The 16,014-nt window shown below is 47.1% G+C and overlaps 1 protein-coding gene across 7 annotated transcripts in view; it reads right to left on the bottom strand.

Annotated features, from left to right (window-relative positions):
• Positions 1-1,457: 1,457 nt before the first annotated feature.
• Positions 1,458-16,014, bottom strand: part of TGS1 (trimethylguanosine synthase 1) — a 258,536-nt gene continuing 243,979 nt past the window's right edge. For all 7 annotated transcript variants that reach the window (XM_063923733.1, XM_063923734.1, XM_063923732.1 and 4 more), the window contains one exon: positions 1,458-2,929. In XM_063923733.1, the coding sequence (XP_063779803.1) occupies positions 2,816-2,929 (114 nt within the window). In that variant the 3' untranslated portion in view covers positions 1,458-2,815. The remainder of the gene's footprint in view (positions 2,930-16,014) is intronic.

Genomic DNA, 16,014 nt, shown 5'->3' with positions numbered 1-16,014 from the left:
TCAGTTTTTATGTATTTGTTATTTGGTTTATATCTTGCTGCTCGTTTAGTCTCCTTTGTATTATTTGGAATATCTGATTAGAGTTTCCACAGACCAAGGGCAGCACGGTATTACCTACGACCACAGACCCTATACCTCACCTTTCAATACAGAGCGCAGAACACAGCACATCACTTCCATACGGTACTTTAGCAACCCAATTTCAGTATTTGGTCACCATCAAATAGATACACGCTTTCTAATCTCTCAACCGAATGCGGATGTCTTTCTACCTATTCCCGTTCTTTAGGAGTAAATTGTTTACTACTTGTTGTGTCAAGAAAGCGATTTGTGGTTGTGGTAATTAATACGTGTGCGGATATGAATGTTTGTTGCAGTCATGCCTATAAATGTATTCTTTACTTTTTGAAAAAAAAACTCCACATCATCCAAATGCAGTTATCTAGGTGTTTCTTCAAATAAGGCAGACTCACAATAGGAATCGTACACTATCCCACTTGGCATGTTTTGCCAATGTACAAAGTCAGTCAGAATCATCCCCATAGGTTGTGTAAGGCCTAAGCATGTCACCTGATGTAAGAGGATGTGTTCAGGTTCTTTTCTCCTACCACAACAAAGTGGTGTGACACCACAATAAAGAAATGCTTTTATGTGAGTGCATAGATGTTTTGCTCCGCTGGTTTCCAAAGAATGTGGGTGTATAAAGCAGGCAAGTGGCACAGGCCTTAGAGGTCAATCCAATTATATGGGATGAGCTCTCACCCGCAAGTTATCGCAAACAATAGGACTGACCCCTTAGTGCACCTGGAGCACCAGTGATGAGAAAAGTTTGTGTATAACACACAAGCAGAATGGGGGTATGGTTTGCGTTGATGGTGATTATTATTATATATATATATATATATATATATATATATATATATACACACACACACACGCCATGTTGCAATGCAAGGCGAGCAAATAAAAATGTTTTGCATGCAAGGTAATTACTGCCTGCTTTTGCATGTAGCCCACAAATGCTGTACAGCTTTATGTTAACACGGCAATCTAAGTCTCTCTGCACACGTTACATCTGCCCCACCTACAGTGCAGCATGGTTTTACAAAGGTACGCAGTTACTTGCTTTCTTTCTTTACGCCCAAATCAGAATCAGGACCAATATCTCAGTCACTGCTTTCTTGACAAAGGTCCATAATAGGAACAAAATGTTGATGTGGATTTGTATTATGGCATCTGCTGAATAAAACCAGCTAAACATTTCTAGCCTGGTGAGTGACCCCATTTTTTCCTATATTTATCTCATTTACATACAGTATGATTATTTCTTAGCACTAGAGTGGAAATGTCATTATTTCATGTGAACAGTTTAAAAAAACAGCTTCTCACCAAAAGAGGATTCCATCAAGCATAGGATTTGTGGCAATGCTATATACCAACAAAATATTTCAAAAGAGGTCAATACAATAGATTTTATTATATAATATATCAAATATCACGTACTACACAAGAAAAACTGTAGAAAATGAAGTGTTTACATGAACCATAAAACTGAAGTTGTAGGATCTGTCCATCCTGTGACAGTCACCAACATGGACATCCTGTGTAAATGTAAACTGGCAACAAATTACACAGCGTAAACAAAGGCCTGGATATATGTTAAACGGGTGTGGATCATTAGGTCGACAATGTTTAAGTCGACAGTCACTAGGTCGACAGGGTTTGAAGGTCGACAGGGTTTCTAGGTCAACATGTTCTAGGTCGACAGGTCAAATGGTCGACATGAGTTTTTCATGTTTTTTGGGTGTCATTTTCTCCGTACAGTGACCGGGAAGCCCAATTAGTGCACCGTGTCCCCCTCGCATGGCTCTCGGGCAAGGTGCCTCGCTGCGCTTGGCACAGGTATTCCCAATCGTAGTCCGCGTGGATCTTTAAGTATGAAAAAGTTCAAAAAAGATTTAAAAAAACAAAAAAACTCATGTCGACCTTTTGACCTGTCGACCTAGAAACCTTGTCGACCTTGAAGACATGTCAACCTAATGACTGTCGATCTTCAGACCGGACCCAATGTTAAACTGCTAAAATCACGACTGGATTTTACTGCTCCAGTGTCTTATGGGGTATTTTCCCCTCCCGATTCACTAATGAAAAAAATAATATAAAAATTATTTTTATATATATATATATATATATATATATATATATATATATAGTCCGTTCCAGATATGGCACTCTGCGGTCTCTAACAGGGAATAAATACAGCTCACAACCAAGCTTGCATCAGCGACGTTTCAGCTTTAATAGCCTTCGTTAGAGACCGCAGAGTGCCATAACTGGAACGGACTGTATGTATACATAAAGGGCACCGCGGCAGCTGATGAAGGAAGTGAGAGTGCCGGTTAATAGTTGCTATATATATATATATATATATATATATATATATATATATATATATATATCTTTTAATATCTGTAAAAATAAGCTATTCAACTTTGCCATGTATTTCTCTGTACAAATCCATCTAACCCGGTATGTGTGTCACTTAGTCTGTAACTATTTGCTGAACACCACGTCTAAAGCGATAGATACTGAAAGCTGCAATGCTTCTTATACACAGCACAAATACATTATTGTCGATATTACCATTATGTTGACAGTGTCCCTTAATTATAATAACAGGAAATGTTTTGAAGAAATCCCATAAAGACATTGTTTTCTTTGCCCAAGATGTGGTCAGTTTGGTCCTCACAGACTTAACTATCACGCCACCTAACATTGATCAATCGTAAGCGTTGATTCCACCAATAAACGAGTATCATTCCGGTTTTCGAATCAGGTCTCCAAAATAGACAGTCATCGTTTTCAGTTTCTTGTTCAGGAAATTCTGCTCTATTTCGACTTGGCCGCCAGGGCCAGCAAGAGATGCCACCTTCATAAAAAATAAACAAATAATGAAATAAACTGCACAATATGAAAATAATAAGATTTTACTCACCGGTAAATCTATTTCTCGTAGTCCGTAGTGGATGCTGGGGACTCCGTAAGGACCATGGGGACTAGCGGCTCCGCAGGAGACTGGGCACAACTAAAGAAAGCTTTAGGACTACCTGGTGTGCACTGGCTCCTCCCACTAAGACCCTCCTCCAGACCTCAGTTAGGATACTGTGCCCGGAAGAGCTGACACAATAAGGAAGGATTTTGAATCCCGGGTAAGACTCATACCAGCCACACCAATCACACCGTATAACTCGTGATACTATACCCAGTTAACAGTATGATAACAACTGAGCCTCTCAACAGATGGCTCAACAATAACCCTTTAGTTAGGCAATAACTATATACAAGTATTGCAGACAATCCGCACTTGGGATGGGCGCCCAGCATCCACTACGGACTACGAGAAATAGATTTACCGGTGAGTAAAATCTTATTTTCTCTAACGTCCTAAGTGGATGCTGGGGACTCCGTAAGGACCATGGGGATTATACCAAAGCTCCTAAACGGGCGGGAGAGTGCAGATGACTCTGCAGCACCGAATGAGCAAACTCTAGGTCCTCCTCAGCCAGGGTATCAAACTTGTAGACTCTTGCAAGAGTGTTTGACACCGACCAAGTAACAGCTCGGCAAATTTGTAAAGCCGAGACCCCTCGGGCAGCCGCCCAAGAAGAGCCCACTTTCCTCGTGGAATGGGCTTTTACAGATTTAGGGTGCGGCAGTCCAGCCGCAGAATGTGCAAGTTAAATCGTGCTACAGATCCAGCGAGCAATAGTCTGCTTAGAAGCAGGAGCACCCAGCTTGTTGGGTGCATACAGGATAAATAGCGAGTCAGTCTTTCTGACTCCAGCCGTCCTGGAAACATATATTTTTCAGGGCCCTGACTACGTCCAGCAACTTGGAATCCTCCAAGTCCCAAGTAGCCGCAGGCACCACAATAGGTTGGTTCACATGAAAAACTGATACCACCTTAGGAAGGAATTGGGAACGAGTCCTCAATTCCGCCTTATCCATATAAAATACAGATAAGGGCTTTTGCATGACAAAGCCGCCAATTCTGATACACCCCTGGCCGACGCCAAGGCCCACAGCATGACCACTTTCCACGTGAGGTATTGTAGCTCCACGGATTTAAGTGGCTCAACTCAATGCGACTTCAGGAAATCCAACACTACGTTGAGATCCCACGGTGCCACTGGAGGCACAAACGGGGGCTGACTATGCAGCACTCCCTTAACAAAAGTCCGAACTTCAGGCAGTGAAGCCAGTTCTATTTTGGAAGAAAATCGATAGAGCCGAAATCTGGACCTTAATGGAACCCAATTTTAGGCCCATAGTCACCTCTGACTTGTAGGAAGTGCAGAAATCGACCTAGCTGAAATTCCTCCTTTTGGGGCCTTACTGGCCTCACAGCACGCAACATATTTCTGCCATATGCGGTGATAATGGTTTGCGTTCACTTCTTTCCTAGCTTTAAATAGCGTAGGGATAACTTCCTCCGGAATGCCCTTTTCCTTCAGGATCCGGCGTTCAACCGCCATGCCGTCAACCGCAGCCGCGGTACGTCTTGGAACAGACAGGCCCCCTGCTGCAGCAGGTCCTGTCTGAGCGGCAGAGGCCATGGGTCCTCTGAGATAATTTCTTGGAGTTCTGGGTACCAAGCTCTTCTTGGCCAACCCGGAACAATGAGTATAGTTCTTACTCCTCTCCTTCTTATTATTCTCATTACCCTGGGTATGAGAGGCAGAGAAGGGAACACATACACCGACTGGTACACCCACGGTGTTACCAGAGCGTCCACAGCTATCGCCTGAGGGTCCCTTGACCTGGCGCAATATCTTTGTAGCTTTTTGTTGAGGCGGGACGCCATCATGTCCACCTGTGGCCTTTCCCAATGGTGTACAATCATTTGGAAGACTTCTGGATGAAGTCCCCACTCTCCCAGGTGGAGGTCGTGTCTGCTGAGAAAGTCTGCTTCTCAGTTGTCCACTCCGGGAATGAACACTGCTGACAGTGCTAACACATGATTTTCCGCCCATCGGAGAATCCTTGTGGCTTCTGCCATCGCCATCCTGCTTCTTGTGCCGCCCTGTCGGTTTCCCTGAGCGACCGCCGTGATGTTGTCTGACTGGATCAGCACCGGCCGGTGTTGAAGCAGGGGTCTAGCCTGACTTAGGGCATTGTAAATGGCCCATAGTTCCAGAACATTTATGTGTAGGGAAGTCTCCTGACTTTTCCATAGGCTTTGGAAGTTTCTTCCCTGTGTGACTGCCCCCCAGCCTTGAAGGCTGGCATCCGTGGTCACCAGGACCCAGTCCTGTATGCCGAATCTGCGGCCCCCTAGAAGATGAGCACTCTGCAGTCACCACCACAGCGACACCCTGGCCCTTGGAGACAGGGTTATCCGCCGATGCATCTGAAGATGCGACCCGGACCACTTGTCCAACAGATCCCACTGGAAGATCCTTGCATGGGACCTGGCGAATGGAATTTCTTCGTAAGAAGCTACCATCTTTCCCAAGGCTCGCGTGCATTGATGCACCGACACCTGTATTTGTATTAGGAGGTCTCCGTCTAGAGACGCCAACTCCTTGGATTTCTCCTCCGGGAGAAACCCTTTTTATCCTGTTCTGTGTCCAGAACCATACCCAGGAACAGTAGACGCGTCGTAGGAACCAGCTGCGACTTTGGAATATTCAGAATCCAGCCGTGCTGTTGTAGCACTTCCCGAGATAGTGCTACTCCGACGAACAACTGCTCCCTGGACCTCGCCTTTATAAGGAGATCGTCCAAGTACGGGATAAGTACTTCGGCCATTACCTTGGTAAATACCCTCGGTGCCGGGGACAGACCAACGGCAACGTCTGGAATTAGTAATGACAATCCTGTACCACAATTTTGAGGTACACCTGGTGAAGAGGGTAAATAGGGACATGCAGGTAAGCATCCTTGATGTCCAGTGATACCCTGAAATTCTCCAGGCTTGCAATAATCGCCCTGAGCGATTCCATTTTGAACTTGAACCTTCGTATATAAGTGTTCAAGGATTTCAATTTTAGAATGGGTCTCACCGAACCGTCTGGTTTCGGTACCACAACATTTTTGGAATAGTAACCCCGGCCTTGTTGAAGGAGGGGTACCTTGATTTCACCTGCTGGAAGTACAGCTTGTGAATTGCCGCCAGTACTACCTTTCTCCGAGGGCAGCAGGCAAGGCTGATGTGAGGTAATGGCGAGGGGGAGTCGCCTCGAACTCCAGCCTGTATCCCTGTGATACTACTTGCAGAACCTAGGGATCCACCTGTGGGCAAGCCCACTGGTCCCTGAAGTTCCCGAGACGCGCGCCCACCGCACCTGTCTCCACCTGTGGAGCCCCAGCGTCATGCGGTGGACTCAGAGGAAGCGAGGGAAGATTTTTGATCCTGGGAACTGGCTGCCTGGAGCAGCTTTTTCCTTCTTCCCTTGTCTCTGTGCAGAAAGGAAGCGCCTTTTACCCGCTTGCTTTTCTGAAGCCGAAAGGACTGTACCTGAAAATACGGTGCTTTCTTAGGCTTTTGTGAGGAAACCTGAGGTAAAAATTTTTCTTCCCAGCTGTTGCTGTGGATACGAGGTCCCAGAGACCATCCCCAAACAATTCCTCACCCTTATAAGGCAGAATCTCCATGTGCCTTTTAAAGGCAGCATCACCTGTCCACTGCCGGGTTTCTAATACCCTCCTGGCAGAATGGACATTGCATTAATTCTGGATGCCAGACGGTAAATATCCCTCTGTGCATCCTTCCTATATAAGACGACGTCTTTAAAATGCTCTATGTTAGCAAAATATTATCCCTGTCTAGGGTATTAATATCATCTGACAGGGTATCAGACCACGCTGCAGCAGCACTATTTTGCTGAGGCAATTGCAGGTCTCAGTATAGAACCTGAGTGTGTGTATATACAGACTTCAGGATAGCCTCCTGCTTTTTATCAGCAGGCTCCTTCAAGGTGGCCGTATCCTAAGACGGCAGTGCCACCTTTTTTGACAAACGTGTGAGCGCCTTATCCACCCTAGGGGATATCTCCCAGCGTGACCTATCCTCTGGCGGGAAAGGGTACGCCATCAGTAACTGTTTAGAAATTACCAGTTTCTTATAGGGGGAACCCACGCTTCTTTACACACTTCATTCATTCATCTGATGGGGGAACAAAACACTGGCTGCTTTTTCTCCCCAAAAATAAAACCCCTTTTATGTGGTACTTGGGTTCATGTCAGAAATGCGTAACACATTTTTCATTGCCGAGATCATGTAACGGATGTTCCTAGTGGATTGTGTATATGTCTCAACCTCGTCGACACTGAAGTCAGACTCCGTGTCGACATCTGTGTTTGCCATCTGAGGTAACGGGCGTTTTTTGAGCCCCTGATGGCCTTTGAGACGCCTGGGCAGGCGCAGGCTGAGAAGCCGGCTGTCCCACAGCTGCTACGTCATCCAGCCTTTTATGTAAGGAGTTGACATTGTCGGTTAATACCTTCCACCTATCCATCCACTCTGGTGTCGGCCCCACAGGGGGCGACATCCCATTTATCGGCCTCTGCTCTGCCTCCACGTAACCTTCCTCATCCAACATGTCGACACAGCCGTACCGACACACCGCACACACACAGGGAATGCTCTGACTGAGGACAGGACCCCACAAAGTCCTTTGGGGGGACAGAGAGAGAGTATGCCAGCACACACCAGAGCGCTATATAATGCAGGGAGTAACACTATAACTGAGTGATTTTTCCCCCAATAGCTGCTTGTATACATATATTGCGCCTAAATTTAGTGCCCCCCTCTCTTTTTAACCCTTTGAGCCTGAAAACTACAGGGGAGAGCCTGGGGAGCTGTCTTCCAGCTGCACTGTGAAGAAAAAATGGCGCCAGTGTGCTGAGGGAGATGGCCCCGCCCCTTTTTCGGCGGACTTTCTCCCGCTTTTTCTGGAATACTTGCAGGGGTAATTTTACATCTATATAGCCTCTACGACTATATATGATGTAGATTTGCCAGCCAAGGTGTCATATATTGCCCTCAGGGCACCCCCCCCCAGGGCCCTGCACCCATCAGTGACCGGAGTGTGAGGTGTACATGAGGAGCAATGGCGCACAGCTGCAGTGCTGTGCGCTACCTTGGTGAAGACCGAAGTCTTCTGCCGCCGATTTTCCGGACCTCTTCTTGCTTCTGGCTCTGTAAGGGGGACGGCGGCGCGGCTCCGGGAACGAACACCAAGGTCGGGTCCTGCGGTCGATCCCTCTGGAGCTAATGGTGTCCAGTAGCCTAAGAAGCCCAAACTACCACCTGTTAGGTAGGTTCGCTTCTTCTCCCCTTAGTCCCTCGCTGCAGTGAGTCTGTTGCCAGCAGAACTCACTGTAAAATAAAAAACCTAAATATACTTTCTTTCTAGGAGCTCAGGAGAGCCCCTAGTGTGCATCCAGCTCAGCCGGGCACAAGAATCTAACTGAGGTCTGAAGGAGGGTCTTAGTGGGAGGAGCCAGTGCACACCAGGTAGTCCTAAAGCTTTCTTTAGTTGTGCCCAGTCTCCTGCAGAGCCGCTAGTCCCCATTGTCCTTACGGAGTCCCCAGCATCCACTTAGGACGTTAGAGAAATACGGTTACATTATACAGTAGATGAAATTTTTATTTAGCTGTAGGGACGTAATCTAGGTGTCTAATCTAATATGTAGGATAATTCCTTTTCAGGAAATGGATTTCTTTCCGTAATTTGGAGTGATCTATGAAAAATTAAGGCCTGCTATTCCCAAATGCAATAAATAGTTTAGCAAAACTCCTCATAAAAACTATGGGGCAGATTTATTAACGAGTGGTTTTCTTGTTGTCACTTGGTACAAATAATAAATGATGTCCCAACAATCAGCTTCTGTCATGTGTTTGCCAGAAGCTGATTGGCTGGAGCACCACTTATCATCCATAACGAGTGATAACAAGAATATCACTCATTGTTAAATTTGCCCCTTTATCATTGCCTGGGGTAGCTTCATAGAGGAGGGGGCCCTTGTGCAGTCTCTCTGCGGGCCCTTTCCTCTCTCTCTCTGGCAGCACAGGCAAGTAGATATATCTGTGCATGCGCAGGTTCCTGATAATGTAGCTACTGCGCACATGCAAATCTCTGTGACAATGGCCGCCACTGGAACAATGGTGAGGATATGTGGGTGCAGGGTGTGGGCCCCTCATATGCACTGCACACATTACAGATATACCACCATTCACAATATCACCACACTGAACAAATGATCTTTTAATGCTTCCTTTCTCTAGACATTTTTTTATTGATAATGGGATTTGTGGATAAAACATTACCATACCTATACATCAAAGTGTAAGCAATTTTAACCAGTTTATTTTGTTTTAAGTGATAGTTATATAAGCATTTTGACTTGATCATACAGCATAGCTTGACACAGAGTATGGTCTAAAACAACCACAAAGGTGGATCACTTATTATATCCAGTTTAAGAGACATTGCACATCTTTAGAATATGGTCCTAAATTGCCTTTTGCAGTGTATAAAGCACAGAATAGCATCCCTGGTCCTGCCCAGTGTATCGATCCTGTTCAAGCACTTTGCCTGGGCCCTGTTTCCCATTAATACCCCTTTTACACCGCCACTAAAAACCTGGGTTATTGCCTGGGAGTGGCTTGGTGTAAAAGGGTTAACCTGGATCTAGTTACCCGCCCAGCTAGCTTGCAGGGTTGGTACAGGGAAGGACCCGGCTTGCGGTGCAGTGTAAACGGGTTAGCCGGCTCGACGCAACTCGGGACCCGTTCAATGCATAGAGAAGAGGCGGCGCTTGGAGATAATTTCATCTCGAAGTGCTGCCTCCGCACATGTCAGCTGAGACACCACAAACCCAGCAATATGCCAGGTCAGACCGCTGTCTGAAAGAGGTCTCTTGAGGGGTTGCAACTGGGAAGCACCAGTATACAGCTCCCGAGTGCGACCTGTGATTTCACTATAAAAGCTGTATTACTTTCATGCTACCCCTTCTCTGTCACCCTGGTCTGTTAGCCCATCACCATTTAGATTGTAAGCTCCCAAGAGCAGGGCCCTCTCTCCTCATGTGCCTTTCCTTCTCTTACTTACACTACCTTATACTCCCTTTGATGGCACCTAACCCCTGGTTTTCCATACCGGTCCTATATTGTCTTGAACTGTAAGTGCTGTTTTCTTGTTTGCTCATTTGATTATGTACTGTGTAATGGGCGCTGTGGATCCCTTGTGGCGCCATATAAATAAAGGATAATAATAATAAATGCTCACTTTTCTAAAAGTTATTCTCATTTATCAGAAACACATAATAAAGAAAACAACATCTATGTAACTAGTGTAGAGAACATCAATGTAATATGCCAAACTGGTACATAAATGGTCCATTAAAAACAGAGACTACAGTCAGTTGAGCTCCTGTGACAACACTGTCCCTGTCGCAGGTATGCGAACCGCAATCCACATAATGCCTTGCTGTAGAGAAAGTTTACAAAGCAGTCAGTATTAGACGCCTCCCCTCACAAATGGCACAATACTGCTGAAAGTTAATGAGTATGATGGACTTGCATTTGCTTGCTACCTACAAAGTTTAGCTTGATTGCTTATGTTTATTAGCCGATGAACAGAGATCCAGGTGAGATGGAACACAGAAACTGGGACACAACTTGGGGCCTAATTCAGAGTTGATCGTATTTTGCACGGCTAAGATCAGTTACTCAGACATGTGGGGGGACGCCCAGCACAGGGCTAGTCCGCCCCGCATGTCTGGCTCTACCCCACAGCACAAAAGCGCTTTTGTACTTGACGAGTAGCTCCCTACCAGTGCTGTCCGGGTCGCATCGGCTGCGTGTGGCGTCATGCAGCCGCTGACTGCCCCCTGCATGGTCCAGGCATGCCTGCGTTGCCCGCACCGCGCCCCTAAAACACCACCGGCCCGCCCCCTCCCGCCCAGCGACCGCCTCTGCATGTCAATCAGGCAGAGGCGATTGCAAGGCTAAGATGGCTGCCGGCTGTCTGGCATTCACCGGCACGCGCATGCGCAGTTCAGACCTAATCAGCTGGCGATCAGATCTGAATTAGGCCCTTGGTCTCCATCTGGTGCAATGTTGTGCAATGCAGTTAATGTGATGTAGCTTTTTCTCTAAAAACTTGGATTCTAGCCAATCCGTAAAACAATTCTCTTTCTTACAGGAGACAGCATGTAGAGTATCTGTATCCTTGGACCATAATGGTCTTTGAGGGTACCCAGAAAACATTTTGAGTAGACTACCATAAATTATGCAAAAAATAAGATTTTAAACCTACCAGTAAATCTATTTCTCCTAGTCCATAGAGGAAGCTGGGGATTCCGCAGGAGACATGGGCACCTAAAAGAACTTTTCCTATGGGTGTGCACTGGCTCCTCCCTCTATGCCCCTCCTCCAGACCTCAGTTAGAGAACTGTGCCCAGAGGAGATGGACAATACGAGGGCAGGATTTTATAAATCCAAGGGCAAGATTCCTACCAGCCCACACCAATCATACCATGTAACCCGGAACATACATAACCAGTTAACAGTATGAACAAACAACAGTAGCGGTCCAAGACCGATTCCAACTGTAACATAACCCTTATGTAAACAACAACTATATACAAGTCTTGCAGAGTTTCCGCACTGGGACGGGCGCCCAGCATCCTCTACGGACTAGGAGAAATAGATTTACCGGTAGGTTTAAAATCTTATTTTCTCTTACGTCCTAAAGGATGCTGGGGACTCCGTAAGGACCATGGGGTTTATACCAAAGCTCCCAATCGGGTGGGAGAGTGCGTATGACTCTGCAGCACCGACTGAACAAATGCTAGGTCCTCATCAGCCAGGGTATCAAACTTGTAGAATTTAGCAAAAGTGTTTGACCCCGACCAAGTTGCTGCTCGGCAAAGCTGTAATGCCGAGACGCCCCGGGCAGCCGCCCAAGAAGAGCCCACCTTCCTAGCGGAATGGGCCTTAACCGAATGCGGTAATGGCAATCCAGCCGTAGAATGAGCCTGCTGAATCGTGTTACAGATCCAGCGAGCAATAGTCTGCTTCGAAGCAGGCGCGCCAATCTTGTTGGCAGCATACAGGACAAACAGAGCCTCTGTTTTCCTAATTCTAGCCGTCCTGGCTACATAAATCCTCAAGGCCCTGACTACATCCAGGGACCTGGAATCCTCCAAGTCACTCGTAGCCACAGGAACCACAATGGGTTGGTTCAAATGGAATGAAGAAACCACCTTAGGCAAAAATTGAGGGCGTGTCCTCAATTCCGCTCTATCAACATGAAAAATCAAGTAGGGGCTCTTGTGAGACAAGGCCGCCAATTCTGACACTTGCCTTGCAGATGCTAAGGCCAACAACATGACCACCTTCCAGGTAAGAAATTTCAACTCAACCTTGTTTAGTGGTTCAAACCAGTGTGATTTTAGGAACTGCAACACCACGTTCAGGTCCCATGGTGCCACTGGAGGCACAAAAGGAGGCTGGATGTGTAGCACTCCCTTTACAAAAGTCTGGACTTCTGGAAGAGAAACCAATTCCTTCTAAAAGAATATCGAGAGGGCCGAAATCTGTACCTTAACAGAGCCTAATTTCAGGCCCATATCCACTCCTGTCTGTAGGAAGTGGAGAAAACGACCCAAATGAAAATCTTCCGTAGGGGCGTTCTTGGTTTCACACCAAGACACATATTTTCGCCAGATACGGTGATAATGTTTTACCGTCACCTCCTTTCTAGCCTTTATTAGAGTAGGGATGACCTCCTCCGGAATCCTCTTCTCAGCTAGGATCCACAGTTCAACCGCCATGCCGTCAAACGTAACCGCGGTAAGTCTTGGAACATGCAAGGACCCTGCTGCAACAGGTCCTCCCTTAGAGGAAGAGGCCAGGGATCTCCTGTGAGCATCTCCTGAAGATCTGAGTACCAGGCCCTTCGAGGCCAGTCTGGAACAATGAGTATTGTCTGTACTCTTTTTCGCCTTATGATCCTCAACACCTTTGTGATGAGAGGAAGAGGAGGAAACACGTAGACCGATTGGAACACCCATGGCGTTACCAGGGCGTCTACCGCTACTGCCTGAGGGTCCCGGGACCTGGCACAATACCTCCGAAGCTTCTTGTTGAGGCGTGACACCATCATGTCTATTTGAGGAACTCCCCAAAGACCCGTTATCACTGCAAAGACTTCTTGATGAAGTCCCTACTCTCCTGGATGGAGATCGTGTCTGCTGAGGAAGTCTGCTTCCCAGTTGTCCACTCCCGGAATGAAGACAGCTGACAGAGCGCTTACGTGATTTTCCGCCCAGCGAAGAATCCTGGCTGCTTCCGCCATCGCGGCTCTGCTTCTTGTCCTGCCTTGGCGGTTCACATGAGCCACTGCTGTGACACTGTCTGATTGAATCAGAACCGGTAGGTTGCGAAGAAGACTTTCCGCTTGTCGAAGGCCGTTGTATATGGCTCTTAGCTCCAACACGTTGATGTGTAGACAGGACTCCTGGTCTGATCACAGTCCCTGAAAATTTCTTCCTTGGGTGACTGCTCCCCATCCTCAGAGGCTTGCGTCCGTGGTTACCAGGATCCAGTCCTGAATTCCGAACCTACGACCCTCCAGAAGGTGAGCACTTTGCAGCCACCATAGAAGAGATACCCTGGTCCCGGGGGACAGTGTTATTTTCCGATGTAAATGTAGATGAGACCCGGACCATTTGTCCAGAAGGTCCCATTGAAACGTCCTTGCATGGAACCTGCCGAAGGGGATGGCCTCGTAGGCTGCCACCATTTTCCCCAGAACACGAGTGCATTGATAAACTGACACTCTTTTTGGCTTTAGCAGGTCTCTGACCATGTTCTGGATGTCCTGGGATTTTTCCAACGGGAGAAAAACCTTCTTTTGTTCCGTATCCAGTATCATAACTAGGAACGTTAGTCGAGTTGTCGGAATCAACTGTGACATCAGTAGATTTAGAATCCAACCGTGTTGCTGGAGCACTCTCAGAGAGAGTGTCACATTGCTCAGCAATTGCTCTTTTGATCTCGCCTTTATCAGGAGATCGTCCAAGTATGGGATAATTGTGACTCCATGCTTGCGCAGGACCACCATCATTTCCGCCATTATCTTGGTGAAAATCCTTGGGGCCGTGGAAATCCCAAACGGCAACGTCTGAAATTGGTAATGACAATCCTGTACAGCGAATCTCAGGTACTCCTGATGGGAAGGCTATAAGGGGACATGAAGGTAAGCATCCTTTATGTCCAGTGACACCATAAACTCCCCCTCCTCCATGCTGGCTATTATCGCCCTGAGCGATTCCATCTTGAATTTGAATCTTTTCATGTACAGGTTTAGGGATTTTAGATTCAAAATAGGTCTGACCGAACCATCCGGTTTCGGGACCACAAAGAGGGTTGAATAGTACCCTCTTCCCTGTTGGTTCAAGGGAACCCTGATAATTACTTGCTGTTGACACAGCGTTTGAATTGAAGCCAACACTACATCCCTGTCTGGGGTAGAAGCTGGTAAGGCCAACTTGAAAAATCGGCGTGGGGGCACCTCTTCGAATTCCAGTTTGTAGCCTTGGGAAACTATTTCCAACGCCCAAGGATTCAGGTCTGAGCTGACCGAGACCTGGCTGAAGAGTCGAAGACGAGCCCCCACCGGTGCGGACTCCCGCAGGGGAGCCCCAGCGTCATGCAGTGGGTTTTGTAGAAGCCGGGGAGGACTTCTGTTCCTGGGCACCAGCCGAAGCAGGCGTTATTTTCCCTCTACCCTTACCTCTGGCAAGGAAGGAGGATCCCCGACCTCTTCTGGACTTTTGTGACCGAAAGGACTGCATCTGATATGTTGGAGTTTTCTTCTGCTGTTGGGGAATAAACGGTAAAAAGTTAGATTTACCTGCGGTAGCTGTGGAAACCAGGTCCGCCAGCCCATCCCCAAACAACACGTCTCCCCTATAGGGTAGAACCTCCATATGCTTTTTCGAATCCGCATCACCCGTCCACTGGCGGGTCCATAAGGATCTTCTCGCTGAAATAGCCATGGCATTGGCTCTGGAAGCCAGTAATCCAATGTCCCTTTGAGCATCTCTCATATACAAGACTGCGTCTTTGATATGGGCTAGAATTAACAAAACAGTATCTCTATCCATGGTATCAAGGTCAGCCGACAGGTTATCTGTCCAGGCTGAAATTGCGCTACATACCCATGCCGACGCAATTGTCGGTCTTAGCAAAGCTCCAGTATGTGAATAAATAGACTTTAAAGTAGTCTCTTGCCTGCAATCCGCAGGATCCTTGAGGGCCGCTGTGTCTGGAGACGGTAGCGCCACTTTCTTTGACAGGCGCGTTAAAGCCTTGTCCACAGTGGGAGAGGATTCCCAACGTACCCTGTTCTGTGTAGGGAAGGGGTATGCCATCTTAATTCTTTTGGGAATCTGCGGTCTCTTATCCGGAGTCTCCCAAGCTTTTTCAAAAAACTCATTAAGTTCATGAGATGGGGGAAAGTTTATTATGTTTCTTTCCCTTTAACATGTGTACCCTCGTGTCAGGAACAGAGGGTTCATCAGCAATATGCAACACATCTCTTATTGCTATAATCATACACTGAATGCTCTTTGTCACCTTAGGGTGCAATTTAGCTTCATCATAGTCGACACTGGAATCAGAGTCCGTGTCAGTAGTTGTGTCCACAATTTTTGCCAAGGGACGCTTTTGAGACCCCGACGGGCCCTTTGAGTCGGTCCAATCCGAGGATTGACCCCCTGACGCCTCCCCGAATTCAGCCTTATTGTCACACTTGCATTCAACATATGCCACATGTCCAACCATTCCTGAGTCGGCACTACCGACGGGGACACACCACTCATCTGCTTACCTCCACTTGGAGAAGCCTTCCGCTTCAGACATGTCGACACACACGTACGGACCCCCCCCCTCCCACTCCTCCTCCCCACACACACACACGGATATACCTATAAGGG

This window comes from Pseudophryne corroboree, chromosome 5 (genome assembly GCF_028390025.1).
Source record: "Pseudophryne corroboree isolate aPseCor3 chromosome 5, aPseCor3.hap2, whole genome shotgun sequence".
Lineage (NCBI taxonomy): Eukaryota > Metazoa > Chordata > Amphibia > Anura > Myobatrachidae > Pseudophryne > Pseudophryne corroboree.
The sequence above is the reverse complement of the archived record's forward strand: the minus strand, read 5'-3'. Positions and strand labels throughout refer to the sequence as shown.